A 13,130-nucleotide genomic window follows, 5' to 3' on the forward strand; every position below is an offset into this window, starting at 1 on the left:
TTTATCGGGCGCTAAATCTGCCACACAATGGCAGAAGAAGACGGTGTCCCAAGGGTGGAAGGGGGCCAGACCTCTGATATATTGTATTTTTTTTTTTTTAAATAGTCTTTTTTATATCGCGGCAATGTTCCAGTTCTCGGCATTCACAACCTCAATCATTTGCAATGCACAGTCAGCTTTATCTGCCCGACCCACAGTGGCCAGATGGGATCTCCCAGGTCCACGCGCCGGCACCCCGGGGGGGGGGGGGGGGGGGGGGGGGGGGGCGTCGTCGTTATGGTGACGCCGCCAATTACAGTGACGGAGTGAGAGGCGGCCAGCAGAGGCAGCCGGCGGTTCCAGAGAGCACAGATTGCTCTCCTCCCTCCTCACCGGAGTCCCATTGCCTCTCCTATTTGAGATGTGTTTGCACAAAGAGTATTTTTGGGGTTTTGTTTCTGCTCTTTTCTATCTGACATCGTAGCAAACAAGCAGCGATTAAGACCGAGTCTCACATTCAGAGAGTATCTCGGCATATTTCCCAGAGGAAACGGCTCCCTGTGGATCTGTAACGCAGGACTTCCCTTGCTGTTATTGACATACATGACGGAAGGGAGGGGAGCAGCTGGGACACACACACACACACACACATACACACACGGATGCATACATTTGTGAACTTAGACACACTTATGTGATTCCATTTTCCTCCAAAGTCGAAGGCCGGGTTTGCAGACAGAAAGGGGAATGTATGTAGACGTTGAATGTATTTGTCATTGCCGCCATTTAACCTGAACAATCATCATCTATTACATTAATGTTGTATACGAGACCCTAATACAGTTCCCCTCCCCATCATTCTAGACTCATCCATTAGTGCCGAGACACGTCTAATCAATCACGGAGAAGCATCGACAGGAAGTGGGGGGGCTGCAGAAACTGGATCTGCCTCCTTCCTGATGGTTTTCCATCTAAGGAGCCTCACGTGTCGCCACTTGAATGCAACTTTTCATCCCTTCTGATCAAATGTTCCTCCGCTCACAACCAAGGCTCAAGTTATCTCCCGATCTCTGTGCGGTGCCTCATCCTCCCAAACCCAGGAGATGGTCTCTTGGGCGGGTCCTGCCTTTGCTCCCGGCCAGACGGAGACTAATGACCTCCCTTCCCCATGTGCAGTAATTAAGTCCCGTATGCGACTGTGTGTGTGTGTGTGTGTGTGTGTGTGTTTTAAATCTTGGGTCAGGGTGAAAAGCCTACCATATGAGGCCTTGTTGCTTTGTGAATAACGGCGGTGGGAGCTCAAAGCCTCACCGCCACTGTGCATTATAAAATATAAAATAATATCTGTGTGCAAATATTATTGAAGCTTCAATCGTAAAGCAGGCAGCAAAGAAATGATTGTCTGCGTTACACAATACGTCCTTTCCTTCCATGCCAACGGTACAATACGTATACATCTCCCTAACAACAGAGCATTCAAGTAAGATAATGAAAAGAGATGAAAGTGGAACACAATGCCTTTAAGTCTTGGACAAATGTTGGGAAACAACCTTCCTCTCTTTCGTGAGATACATAAGGTATATTCAATATGTACAACAACAACAAAAAGGAGATAGCTGGTTGTTCCCCATTTAAAGTCCCAGCCCTTTAAACTCATTAAGCCAGCTGATGGAGGAACCCCTATTCTTCCTCCATTTAAAAAAGGGGAGTGATGGTTCCCACAGGAAAAGACCCTCTCCTTCTTCCATGTCTGCTCTCCCCATTTCTCAAAGACCGCAGAGAGACTGGCACACATCCAATTAAACCCCCTCCTCCGAGCCCAAACTCTAATGTGGTTATTGCTGTACAGGCAATGCCTGTCGTCTTATCTCCCCTCCCCGACACCACGGTTCTACTCCCAATTCCTCCCCCTCTGCGGCTCCCCTGTCCAATCGTGCCTGGGGGTTTCAAAGCGTGGGCTCCGAGAGACCCGGGTACGCCAGACCCACTAGCCTATTTACAATAGGAGCCTGGGGAAGGAGGATAGACTGTAGGCGGCATGCCCCTGCTCTCCAATCCCACTGGGGGGAAAAAAGGACCCCCAAGCCGAAGGGACAACCCTTTTGAAATTGGGTTTGCTAATGTTTGAATAGATAGCCTATTGAAATGAGGAGGTGATTTCAGAACCGGCCCTCTGGTTCAATTTGTTTAGAGATCATTTTAGATGAGTTGACTAGAGGAAGCAGGGAGGGGTAAACAGAGAACGCTATCTGTCTGCATCCCATGCCTGATATCTTCATTAGAAGCTCCTCTTTAGTAGGAGGATATGGGTAGGTGGGGGCATGTATCTGTGGGTGGGAACTGGGCACACACACCATCTGTCCACTTATAGCAACCACAGGCTTATTCCTGCTATTCATATATGCTAATAAGAGTCATATCTTTTGTTTATATTCAACTCAAGGGGATAAAAACATCCCCGAGGGAAAAACTCAATTTACTCTTTGTGTGTCAAAGCCCAGGAAAGTAAAGAGTCTCATAATATGTGCTAAAGGACGTTAAAAAAGTCAATAAAAAGGACGTTTTGATGAATGCTTGATATACATCATTACTTTTTATAGATTGGAAACGTGCACATCCTCCTCTAACCAGTTTTTAGGAAGTTCCCAAAGCATCTGGGGTGTTAGTGAAGTCTTCTTATAACTAAGCACACTCTTGATTCAACACGTAAAAAGCCAGAACATTGTGAGGAAGTGCAGCATAATGAGTGTTAATGTTAGTATGTTCCCGTCATTAAAAATAATCTGTGCTGTTGAGATTCATTCCTTTCTGAACAGAAGTGACCGAAGGGACTTGTCTGATGAACCTCATGTGGTCACTTCCTCTGATCCACTAAAAAGACATCCGGACTGATACAGAGACATATTTCATACACTTCCCATCTGCTATAAAAAGCCAGGCTCCTCACAAGAAAACAGGATGGAGAGCGGAGGTCAGACTTCATTTCAATAGAAGGAAGAAGTGTGGAGCTTCGTCTATGACTCACTCAGAGTCCTTGTGGTTATCCGTGAACATGCTTTATAATGAGGGTGTCCTTCTGTGTCAATCATGTTGCAGAAAAGATAAGGGAGGCTTGTGGGCAATCGGATACAGCCCTTAATCTAGACTCCATTAAAGAAATGATGCAGGCGGGGTGGAAAACAAACTGTGCCCACATGCCGGTAGCTGACTCATCTGTTTATATAAGAAAGCAGTGTCTCAATATATATTTATATACAGTATATGACCTTACCTTGAACTGTTTAAGTTGGCGTTAAGCAAACTGAATAGTGGTTTAACTGGACCATGGGTTGAAATGGGAAATAGAGTATCCATCTCAGACATTATGTAACCAACATGGATAATTGAGTTACCGAAAGCTTCACAACAGGGTAGTAAGAGCCAACTTACCAACTGCCAACTAATTACCAGCTCGTGTTGTTTTTCCAAAACAGACAAAAAAAAAAACACGTCTCATCTATTTAATACAAAAAGAACACTAAATATATTAAAAAACAGGCTTAAAATGAGGTGTTAAAATTAACCAGTTGGTGAAAGTACAAACTGAGATGAGACACAATGAAACCACACAATAAAAGACAGCTGGAAATGTAGGAGGAGGGAGAAGAAGATGTGTATTTCTCACACACACAAACAAACACATCTAGCTCAGTCACGTGCACACACACTGGCTTCTTTGTTGACAGATTTACATGAGTTTATAGTCACAATGCAGTGTAGGCAAAGGGAAACTGGAGACTGGTTATTCCCTGAGAGAACGCTGTAGTATTGTCGGGGCCATGCAGCCGTCACCATGACCTCATCCTCTGCTTTTAGCACGGACGCCTGCCTGATCTGGCCCCGGTCTTCAGTAATTGGATTACGTCGGAAGAATCATGACCCTGCTGGGCTGCCGTACAGCTTCTCTACGTGCTCTCTTGATTTGAAGAAATCCATATAACCTGGGGGTATTCCACAAAAGGAATAAATGTGTGTATGGTTTGCGATGTGGGGAATCAAGCACCATAAATGCTGAAAATAAAACCATCCAGCTGCAGAATGTTGGGTTATATTTTATGGACCTACTTTATTCAGATGACATAATAACTTTTACTACAACCAGAAGGCAGCGTCTCCGAGTGTGACCGGTTGATGACCCACACAAAAACACATTGTGCATCCCCCTAAGGCGACCACAATGCAACGCTCCATAGGCAACAGCTTATCGACCAACAAACCTCTGCGTACCAAGACACCCATTGTTACAGCAGGACTTCACGGATGCGTTTTTTTCCTTTTCCTGCAAACACACTCCACTCTTCAAACCAAAAAACATTCCAAGCCGCCCAAACAATTGAGACCTGTAACCGCTCAAACAGTCCACTAATGCACCAGAATAAACGTGGCCTCCGTTTGAACCGCCTGACGGGTGCTGATGGTACTCTGCTTATCGGAGTTAAGGACAAAAGCCCTTAAAATCATTACGGATTAGCAGCGGGCCATTTTACCTAAAACCAGGCGGAATGAGTCTTTCATTAGGTTTGCGATGCCATATGGCCGTCCTTCTGTGGAGAGACCAGCCTCTCGGGGCGCTTTTGCAGAGGAAATGTCTCCGCTAAATGATCGTGTGAGTGGTCTTCACCATAATTTGCACATCCTCGTTGAGGTTGGGATTCATACAGCAGAGTGCGAGGCCTGACGGCAGTTTTCCCCATGATTGCCAAACAGCCTCAGTCCGGCCTTCCACCAAAATACAGCTACCTGTCCCTGGCTACGGAGGCCTGGGCCTGGCATGTTCCCAGACCTCCGTAAGCCCTGTGCATAGCGGCTGGGATTCATCCTCTTATGCCCAAGGGTAGGGGATTTAGGACTTTATTTAGTGCCATTTAGAAAAGATTACCCCTTAACTGCAGACTTGCCGTCCAGCAAAAAAAGACATTATTGGTAAAAGAGTGCCCCAAACAATACTGAAAGGTTTAGCCAATTCTAGGTGAAAGATAGGAGGCAAAAACATAACTGAACACAGACTGAAAGCCGTTAAAATAAGACAATAATGGGGTACAGTAGACTGGAAGAGATATTAGAACGTGCTGGGAGATTGTGATAAAATACAAGAATGCGAAGAAAAAAAAAAGATTATGAAGTAAGAGTTGAGCAGCTGTTGATGAAGCATATGTTGGCAATCCAATAATATGAGACAGACTTTTTTCCCACTGACCTCCAATCAGCATCCAACCCATTTAACACCACAGAAAGGGCTTAGAGTCACACCAGATATCTTTGTTTAAGGACACTGGGTTGTATCCTTTAGTGATCCGCCATTTCAAACGGGACAAAAGTGCCCAATCCTTTCAAATGGAAGCACAATGGGACGCCTCTCTCGCTCTCCTTTGTCGTGCACTGTGTTCTGTTGGCATTTAACCCTCTCTTCATCTGTGACACCCAAGACCCGGTAACCCCAGTTGGCTCAGAGACACAAAGGGCCGGCGGGCCGAGCACAGAGAACCCAGGTTTTACTGAGCTTAACAATATTTAGGGTTGCGATTGTCTGCTTGAATTCCACAACGCAGTGCGCAGCTGCCGCTACGCCGACGGGAGCGACGCCGGGGAGGAACGGGGGTCGGAGTGCGGCAGCGGACACTCGGCTCTGTGGAACAAGGGTCTGAGGAGCTCGAGGCCTTTTTAATTAGTTTTAAGTACCATTGTCTAAGTGTCTGTATAGTCCGAAAAAAGAAAGAAGCAATATCAGAAAATAATAAATAGAAAATGGGGACTGTGTGGTGCTCTATGGGAGTGGTTCTCCAATGGGGGAACGTGAATTCCCTCCAGGGGGTACCAGAGATTTGTAAGAAAACGTTTTTTTAATATCAAAAAAATTAAAATTTTAAATTAGCGCTCATTTAAAAATCCTTTAAAAATAGTTATTTAATAAATATTCAATAATGTAAGTGTACGTTCATAAACTGAATTTTATATATGCTATATATATATCAGACTCTTTGTATTTGTATTACGTCTTTATTTCAACCAAAAATGCTTTGCGCTAGTTAGGGGGTACTTGGCTGAAAAACATATTTAACCGGGTACATCAATGAAAACATATTGAGAACCACTGCTCTATGGGACTGTTGTCTTTGGATATAAGACGACGTCTCCATCTTATTATTCACACGGCTCTTAGAAAGGCAGAGGGTGCAAGCGTTGAGCCCCCCGCAGGTACCAATGCCTTTCAAGTTCTCCACACAAGCACAGACTAAATATAGTATATATGCAGGAGCTGCATTAACAGTTGAGGTGTGCCACGTGACGCCACCTGTGGCCGGCTTAGCTTAAAGATATCAACAGCAGCAGCAACACTGCTAGATAATGTCATTATCTCCTTCACCTCGTGACGGAGTCTGTACTCTGGAAAAGTCCACACGGCCTTATCACATCTTCACTAGCAGCCCAGCATGCCAGGACGCCCGTATCAGAGCGCTGCTTGGAGCGGGAACAGCTTATTGTGTACGAATCAGCTGTTGACTTAAGAGTTAATGAACTGTGCGTCAAAAAAAAAAAAGAAGAAGAAATCTGTTGGGGAATTGTTACATAAGCACAAAGCATTGCGTGAACAGGCAAGTGGACATATGCAGTTACACTCCAGGAGGCAGCACAGTGGGCCACTCATATTGACTTTAATGTCCCAGCAGATTGATCTCCAGTGTTATTATGCTGCAGTCCTACAGATTCAAAACGCAATATGAAAGATTTAATGGCTGCAAGCCAAGACAATCAACTAGCTGTACGCGCTTTACACACGAGTGTGCAGCAGATCTATCAAAATTCAGTCACAGCGTACAGAGTCTTTGTTTTTAACCGAGTCTAAATATGATGAAATAGTTGGACCATTTGCAAAAGACATGTAAGAAGGCCTTACCAGAAACAAACAGGTATTCAATGGCAATATACAGTAAGAGGAAACACCCCATTCATATTTTTCTGTATCACTATTTGTAAATAAAAGGTGGCTGGACAAAATATTTTTTTTAGACATTTTAGTGACAACTGCAAATAGGGAATAATATTTATTTTAGACCACACCAACATTGCTTTTGAGCGTGAATCATTTCGCACACACACAAGACAAAAATGTGGCGATTACTAAAAACGCTCAGCATACCCTTTTCAGTGGCGTAAAAGAGGGAGGAGATTGACGAGGATAGGGAGACATCAACATATAGATAGCAGTTCCTCCCGAGTGACAAAGGCAAATAATGGGCTGAGAGTAACGTGGTGGTTTGCAGGACGATCACAGTCCCATCTGCCTTGGTATGCTAATGACCAGAGGATGTGAGAGACGAATATGAGATGTCAGAGAACAGAGGGGAACGGCCTGTGAATACAATTAACCGACACATGGCTACTTCCAGCCAATCGGCATATGTGTGTATACAGTGCTCTAGCTAGCTGTGTGAGATGATCCTGAAGCAGCCACCGGCAAACACACACAGGAAGCAGCACCTGCTGAGGAGGCAGCACACACACACACACACACACACAGAGGCAAAGAGCTGTGCTGTAACTAAGCAACAGCAGTGCACAGAATTCCTCCATCTATGCCTCAAGAGTAGTGCGTGTGTGTGTGTGTGTGTGTGTGTGTGTGTGTGTGTGTGTGTGTGTGTGTGTGTGTGTGTGTGTGTGTGTGTGTGTGTGTGTGTGTGTGTGTGTGTGTGTGTGGAGGGGGTGTTTTTCAGTGTGAGGATAGGTGCCCTGCCTGTGGGTGAGGATGGATGAAATGGCAGGGGAAGTTTGCCAACCGTCATGGTGATTTCTGGTCGTGTGTTCACGTCCAACACGAGACAAAAAAAATCGTAAATAACACACGTAAATCGGAGGAATTCTATTTCGTGCCGTGTTTGTGCATACCAGTACTTGAGCGGAGAGGTTAGGGGTCAGTGGAGAGGACCCAGTGTTGTTACTGTGTATATAAACCAGACAATATACTCCAAACATTGCCAGAGAGAACATGAGATTTATGGATGACCAAAGAAACAATTGTATTATGTTTAGTTTTTTGGTAACAGCTGGTCATTTTGATGACCTACTTCAAAAAGAGAACTTTAAGATTGAGATATGGCATCTTAAATTCACAGTCTGAGTTTCGCTTTAACGTCTCATACTAAACAGTAGCTTATCTTGTGTTTGCTCCCCACTATCTGCTGCTCTTCTAAGACGTGAAGAAGAATGTGTTTGTTTTGCTCTTGTGATAGCATCACGCCCTTCAAAACAGCTGCTGGGGTTGGGGTGTTGGGGTTAACATCTGATCAGTGATCTACAACCAGTATAACCCAACCCTGAGGCGAAAGAAAGAACCTCTACCATAGCTTTGAGCAAACTATTCACTTTATTGCCCACAATGTTAGTGTTCCATTATGAGACAGAAAGAAAAGACCCGGCACAGTCTAAGTGCGTCCCAACGAAAGCTGCTTTTTAAACAAGACTTCAACTGACATATTTAGGAAAAAAACCTCGAAGCATCTTCTCAAATGTCCCCCGTTCCTTTTCATCTGCTCTCGTTCGCTGCCATGGCTACTCTCAGTGCGTTTCTTCTATTCCTTCTTGCTGTCATTCCTCTGTGGCGGAGCGAGGCCTTCCTGCCAAACACAATAACGACGAGCGTCACTGGAGGAGACGGACAGTAGAAGAGGGGGAAGCAGAAAGCTGCTCTTTCTCTACCGACACAAAAAAAAAAGAAGGGGGCTTTGAGCAGATTTCTGGCAACGCACCACGGGGTTTACCATGAACTCAGCGTTCTCAGCCACTGGTGGGAGGACACGGGAAGAACCCGTCTCTCAAAAGGAGGATGTGAGCAACCATGAATCTGAATTTTTTTTCTGCCTAACGTCATTCTTACAGCCAAACGTCTCTCCCTCCAAATAACAGGACTGAGACAAACTGCTGCTCTGAGGGAAGAACGTTGGACCCAAACAGTGGGGAATAAGTCCGGCCACTGTCCGGAAAAACAGACATCCTTTATCTGCCCAGCTGAAACCGTCACTCAACATTCTTTCCATTCCCAGAGGCCCGTAACTCGTCTGGTCTCTCTCTCTCTCTTCTGAGCGGGAAGGTTCAAAATTCAAACTTACTCCCTCCCCTTTTCGACTAAACTAGTCATTCTTGTTCACAGAAGAGAGAAAAAAGTCAAAATATACATGAAGAGCAGAACTAAAACAAACACAGGGTACAAATAAATATCTCAAAACGCTTTCCGTGTCCCTTACCAAGCATGCACAGCAAAGTATCGCTGTAACATTGCTCATATTTGTACAGTCGCTGGAGCCGTTTATTACTCACTGCAGAAGTGGGGGGTGGAAACACACACCAGGCCCGGCCGAGCTAGTCAGAAAGGAATGTCTCCCAGAAGAGAGCAGTAAGAGCAGCATAAATAAATAAAAAGGTGTGCAGTGCTATGGGGGGCACCCTGAGTTAAGAGGGGGTGGGGTGCACAGCAGCCTGCAGAGGAAGCATCCCCTCCTCATCCTGCAGTCCTGACCTTGTTGGATGGAAGACAGATGGCTATTTTATGGCTGATGCCTGTCTAAATGTCACAAGCAAAACCAAGTCCATATAGGAAATATTGTAGTGATTAGAACTTACAAAGTCAATTGTAATGTTTTTGATAGCCCCTAACAAATGGGTATGCCACCAAATTAAGGTGCATGGTTTTAGGGTTGATGCAAGATGATATTTCGATTCTGTGATTTTTTTTTTTAAATGCAGCCTTACCTCCTTCAGCTGGTCCACCTCCTGCCGGACGGCCTCGCACTCGACCTCCAGCTCGTCGTACTGCTGCTTGAGCTGCTGCTTCTCCTCCAGCACCGCCAGTCCGTACTCCGCCGCCTGGATCTTCTCCTTCGTGGTCTCGCTCAGCTCCCGGGAGAGACGCTCGATCTCCACCCGCACCCACTTCGGCGCGGCCTCCAGCGACCGCATAGCGTCGGGGTATCCCTGCTCATCTACGGACATGGTCGGTACCGGTGATGATAAAAAAAAACAACGTGCGCCAGCTGGTTCTGCGACAAGGATGTTCGGGGAGCGTCTTCAGGCGATGTAACCTTGAAGGTGGAAGCGGTTGCTTAGATTCGTCTGTATTTAAATTGCATGATTGTTACGCTTACGTTTCTGGTGGCCGGTCTTCTTTCTTTGGTCATGTAGATGACTCTGTTTCTTTTCTCCGACGGGGGGAGCGCGTCGTTATCTCTTAAAATCGCTCCATCGTTAGGGTCCTGCGCTTCCTTCACCTCTCCCCCGGCTTGTCGGAGCAATCGCGCCGGAGCAGGAGTACCAACTGCCAAGACAAGCGAGAGGATAACCAACTTCCGGTTCTTACTTTCAAAATAAAACCTCTTTGCGAATACATGTGAAGAAATAGGCTTCAGAGCGTACGTGGTTGTGATTTTTAATTTGCTTTACTTACTTATTAAATTGACTATGTAAATATATTTACGGGAGAAACATATTGTAGGAAAAAACATTAAAATTTCAGAGCTCTTGTATTTTATTTTGAAGGCTCAACCTATTAACTTCTGTTAAAATCATGTCATCATCACCGGCTTTTTTGAAACAGCTGAACGGTCTGTTGAAACGATATGCAGCGTCGCAACCAGCTGGGACAGCTCCTACACGGGGCCGCGGTGCATGCTGGGGAATGTAGTACGTGTACTCCGTAAAGCCTAGCAAAGCGGTTTGCCGGTGCCGGGAACCGAACTCATTTCCCGCTAGGCTTTGTTTCTTTGCTTATGTGGACCGCGGAAATAGAAATAGAGCGAACAGAGGGCTAAAGGCGCTACACGTATATCTGCTGCCATCTGTCGGAAACGTTTATTAACTCATATATTCAGATAAATGCACTACATATTCCCACATATATATTTACACATTCTGTTCTCTGGGCTACACATAAAAGAGTCTAATTTACAGTTAAACTAACAGACCAATTTTTTTTTTTTACTTTTCCCCCACCTTTCTCCCTATTTCCATTACATGTATATGACTTTAAATTAAACAAATTAACTTGTATTGCATACCTCCTAATATTTTAACTCACAAAAAAAACAATTCAAATACAAAACCCATGATGAGCTTTAAATTAGTTACATTCGTAAATATTTAACAATATATGAAGTAGATGTATTCATTTACATTTGTTTGTTTCATCCTTGTGGTTTTATCCTGCTTGTTAGCATATTATTGTCTCTTTTATGCATATATTTTTCTCTTGCTGGTTGACACTGGAAGTTAACAAATGTAATTTCGTTGTATGCCGATAATGAGAATAAAGTGTCTTGAATCAAGTAATGTATGGAACATAACACTCAGTCAGAGGGGGCATTTTTCTTTTGATATGTACATTTTGTGGTTGAGACATCTCCTACTCAAGTCATATTTTAAATGCAAGAAGGTGTACATGTATTTCATGACACGTTGTTTTGCAGACTAGCTGCATGAAATGGCAAGAAAGTACTGCATCCTGCCATTCAGGCTACACCTGTGACACTGAGCTTGTTTCCTCGTGGCTGTCTGGCTGAAGCAAACTCTGATAAGTGAGTTTTAAGAATATGGATTTACAGTGAGAAAATGACAATTACATTTACGTTCCAGGTAATATCCCACTCAGATAATACATCCAAAGCGCCATGTGCTTTACGAAAAGGTTCACAAAGCATGTTTCGTGCAAAGATACTTGTTTCCCCCTTGTAACTATGAACATTGGTGCCGTTCTGCCTGTGATCACATTATACTCACAACGTCACAATCAACCATGAAAGACTGGGACTCGTCTGTGTTGATATTCGCTTCAGCATCTGCATCCCATTTTCATGGTAAGTATCTTAACTGTCAAACATAATATTCTATACTTTATGATGAACCGTTTCTGGCTTGTCTTGGTGTAAACGTATTTATTTCCCTTCATTTTTCTGTTTACAACGTGCTATTAGTTTTCCATATTTTGGGTCCCATGTGGAAAACATGACATTTAGGAAAATGAAGAAGAGTAACAAAATCACATTCTTAATTTTTAACATAATGTTGTAAATTCAGTTTTCTTTATTTGTTTTGTCTTTTCTGTTTGGCATTGTACCTTTACTCTCGTTCTGCATTCCCTCATCACGGTAAGACTGCTGAGAAATGTCTGGCAAATCACAGTCATGCAAGTAAATTCCTGTAATTTTTTTCTGCGTTCCCCTCTGGTGCTGTTGATGGTTTTAGATGACAGACATTAAGAAAAAGTATTGGTCAAATTATAAAAAATTATATTTGAGTAGTTTTGATCCGTAAGGACCATTCAAAGACCTTGATAAGTGTGAGTACTTGTATGTATTACTCATAAGTCGTAAGATGCACAATACAAATAAATGAATAAGTTCAAAGGAGATAATATGATCTTTGATGTATCTCAAATATATGTATATATGAAGAATACAAATAAAAAAAAAATAAAAAAAAAAAGCCCCACATTTAGAAGGTATTGATACAAGTGAAAATCTCTGACATCAAAAACACATATTGAAAAAAGTATAGCAGATCGTTCTGCTCACACAAACATATTCTAAGTTCAGGTACAGATATGAATCCAGTACATTTGTCACTTTTCACGCTCATGTCGATGGCAGCATTTTAGGATTGCATTGGGGTTTGTGGATCGGAAGTCACTCCAAATGCTGAACATCATTGACTGATCTCTCCCCACTAACCTAACCCGCTTTAGCAAGGTGTCACGTAAGCCAATCAGCTTCTATCTACTTACTATATTCGTCACCGAGGTCCCACTATTTGTAGCAGCAGAGTCGAAGACTTTCAGAGGGTCGATTCCATAAATCCTCTCTCTCAGGACAAAAGTCACAAATCTGTTTGAAGTTATGCAACACATGCATATCATTTAGACAAGTTGGGAATCTGGTGAGCCGGACAGTTTGACAGGTTTTAAGTAATGACAACATGTGCATTAATAACAGAATATATTGTGGATCATTGCATCTCATAACAGTCCAGCAGACGGTGATAGGGATATAGTCTGTATATGTATGACTTTTTATTTGAGGAGTGGGAGCTCTATTTTACGCCGGTACAGTAATAAGATTAGCATTCTAATC

The 13,130-nt window shown here is 43.7% G+C and overlaps 1 protein-coding gene across 2 annotated transcripts in view; it reads right to left on the reverse strand.

Annotated features, from left to right (window-relative positions):
- Positions 1–10,265, reverse strand: part of bicd2 (BICD cargo adaptor 2) — a gene marked incomplete at its 3' end in the record, with an annotated part of 34,015 nt that extends 23,750 nt beyond the window's left edge. Inside the window, exons 1-2 of one of the 2 annotated variants that reach the window (XM_079225748.1) lie at positions 10,155–10,202; positions 9,763–10,049 (exon numbers count right to left, since the gene is read on the reverse strand). In XM_079225748.1, the coding sequence (XP_079081874.1) occupies positions 9,763–10,002 (240 nt within the window). In that variant the 5' untranslated portion in view covers positions 10,003–10,049; positions 10,155–10,202. Of the gene's footprint in view, positions 1–9,762 lie in introns of both variants that reach the window. The other variant, XM_079225747.1, reaches the window with a different exon arrangement.
- Between the last annotated feature and the right edge of the window lie 2,865 nt (positions 10,266–13,130).

Source organism: Taurulus bubalis (assembly GCF_910589615.1).
Source record: "Taurulus bubalis genome assembly, chromosome: 11".
In the NCBI taxonomy this organism is placed as follows: Eukaryota; Metazoa; Chordata; class Actinopteri; order Perciformes; family Cottidae; genus Taurulus; species Taurulus bubalis.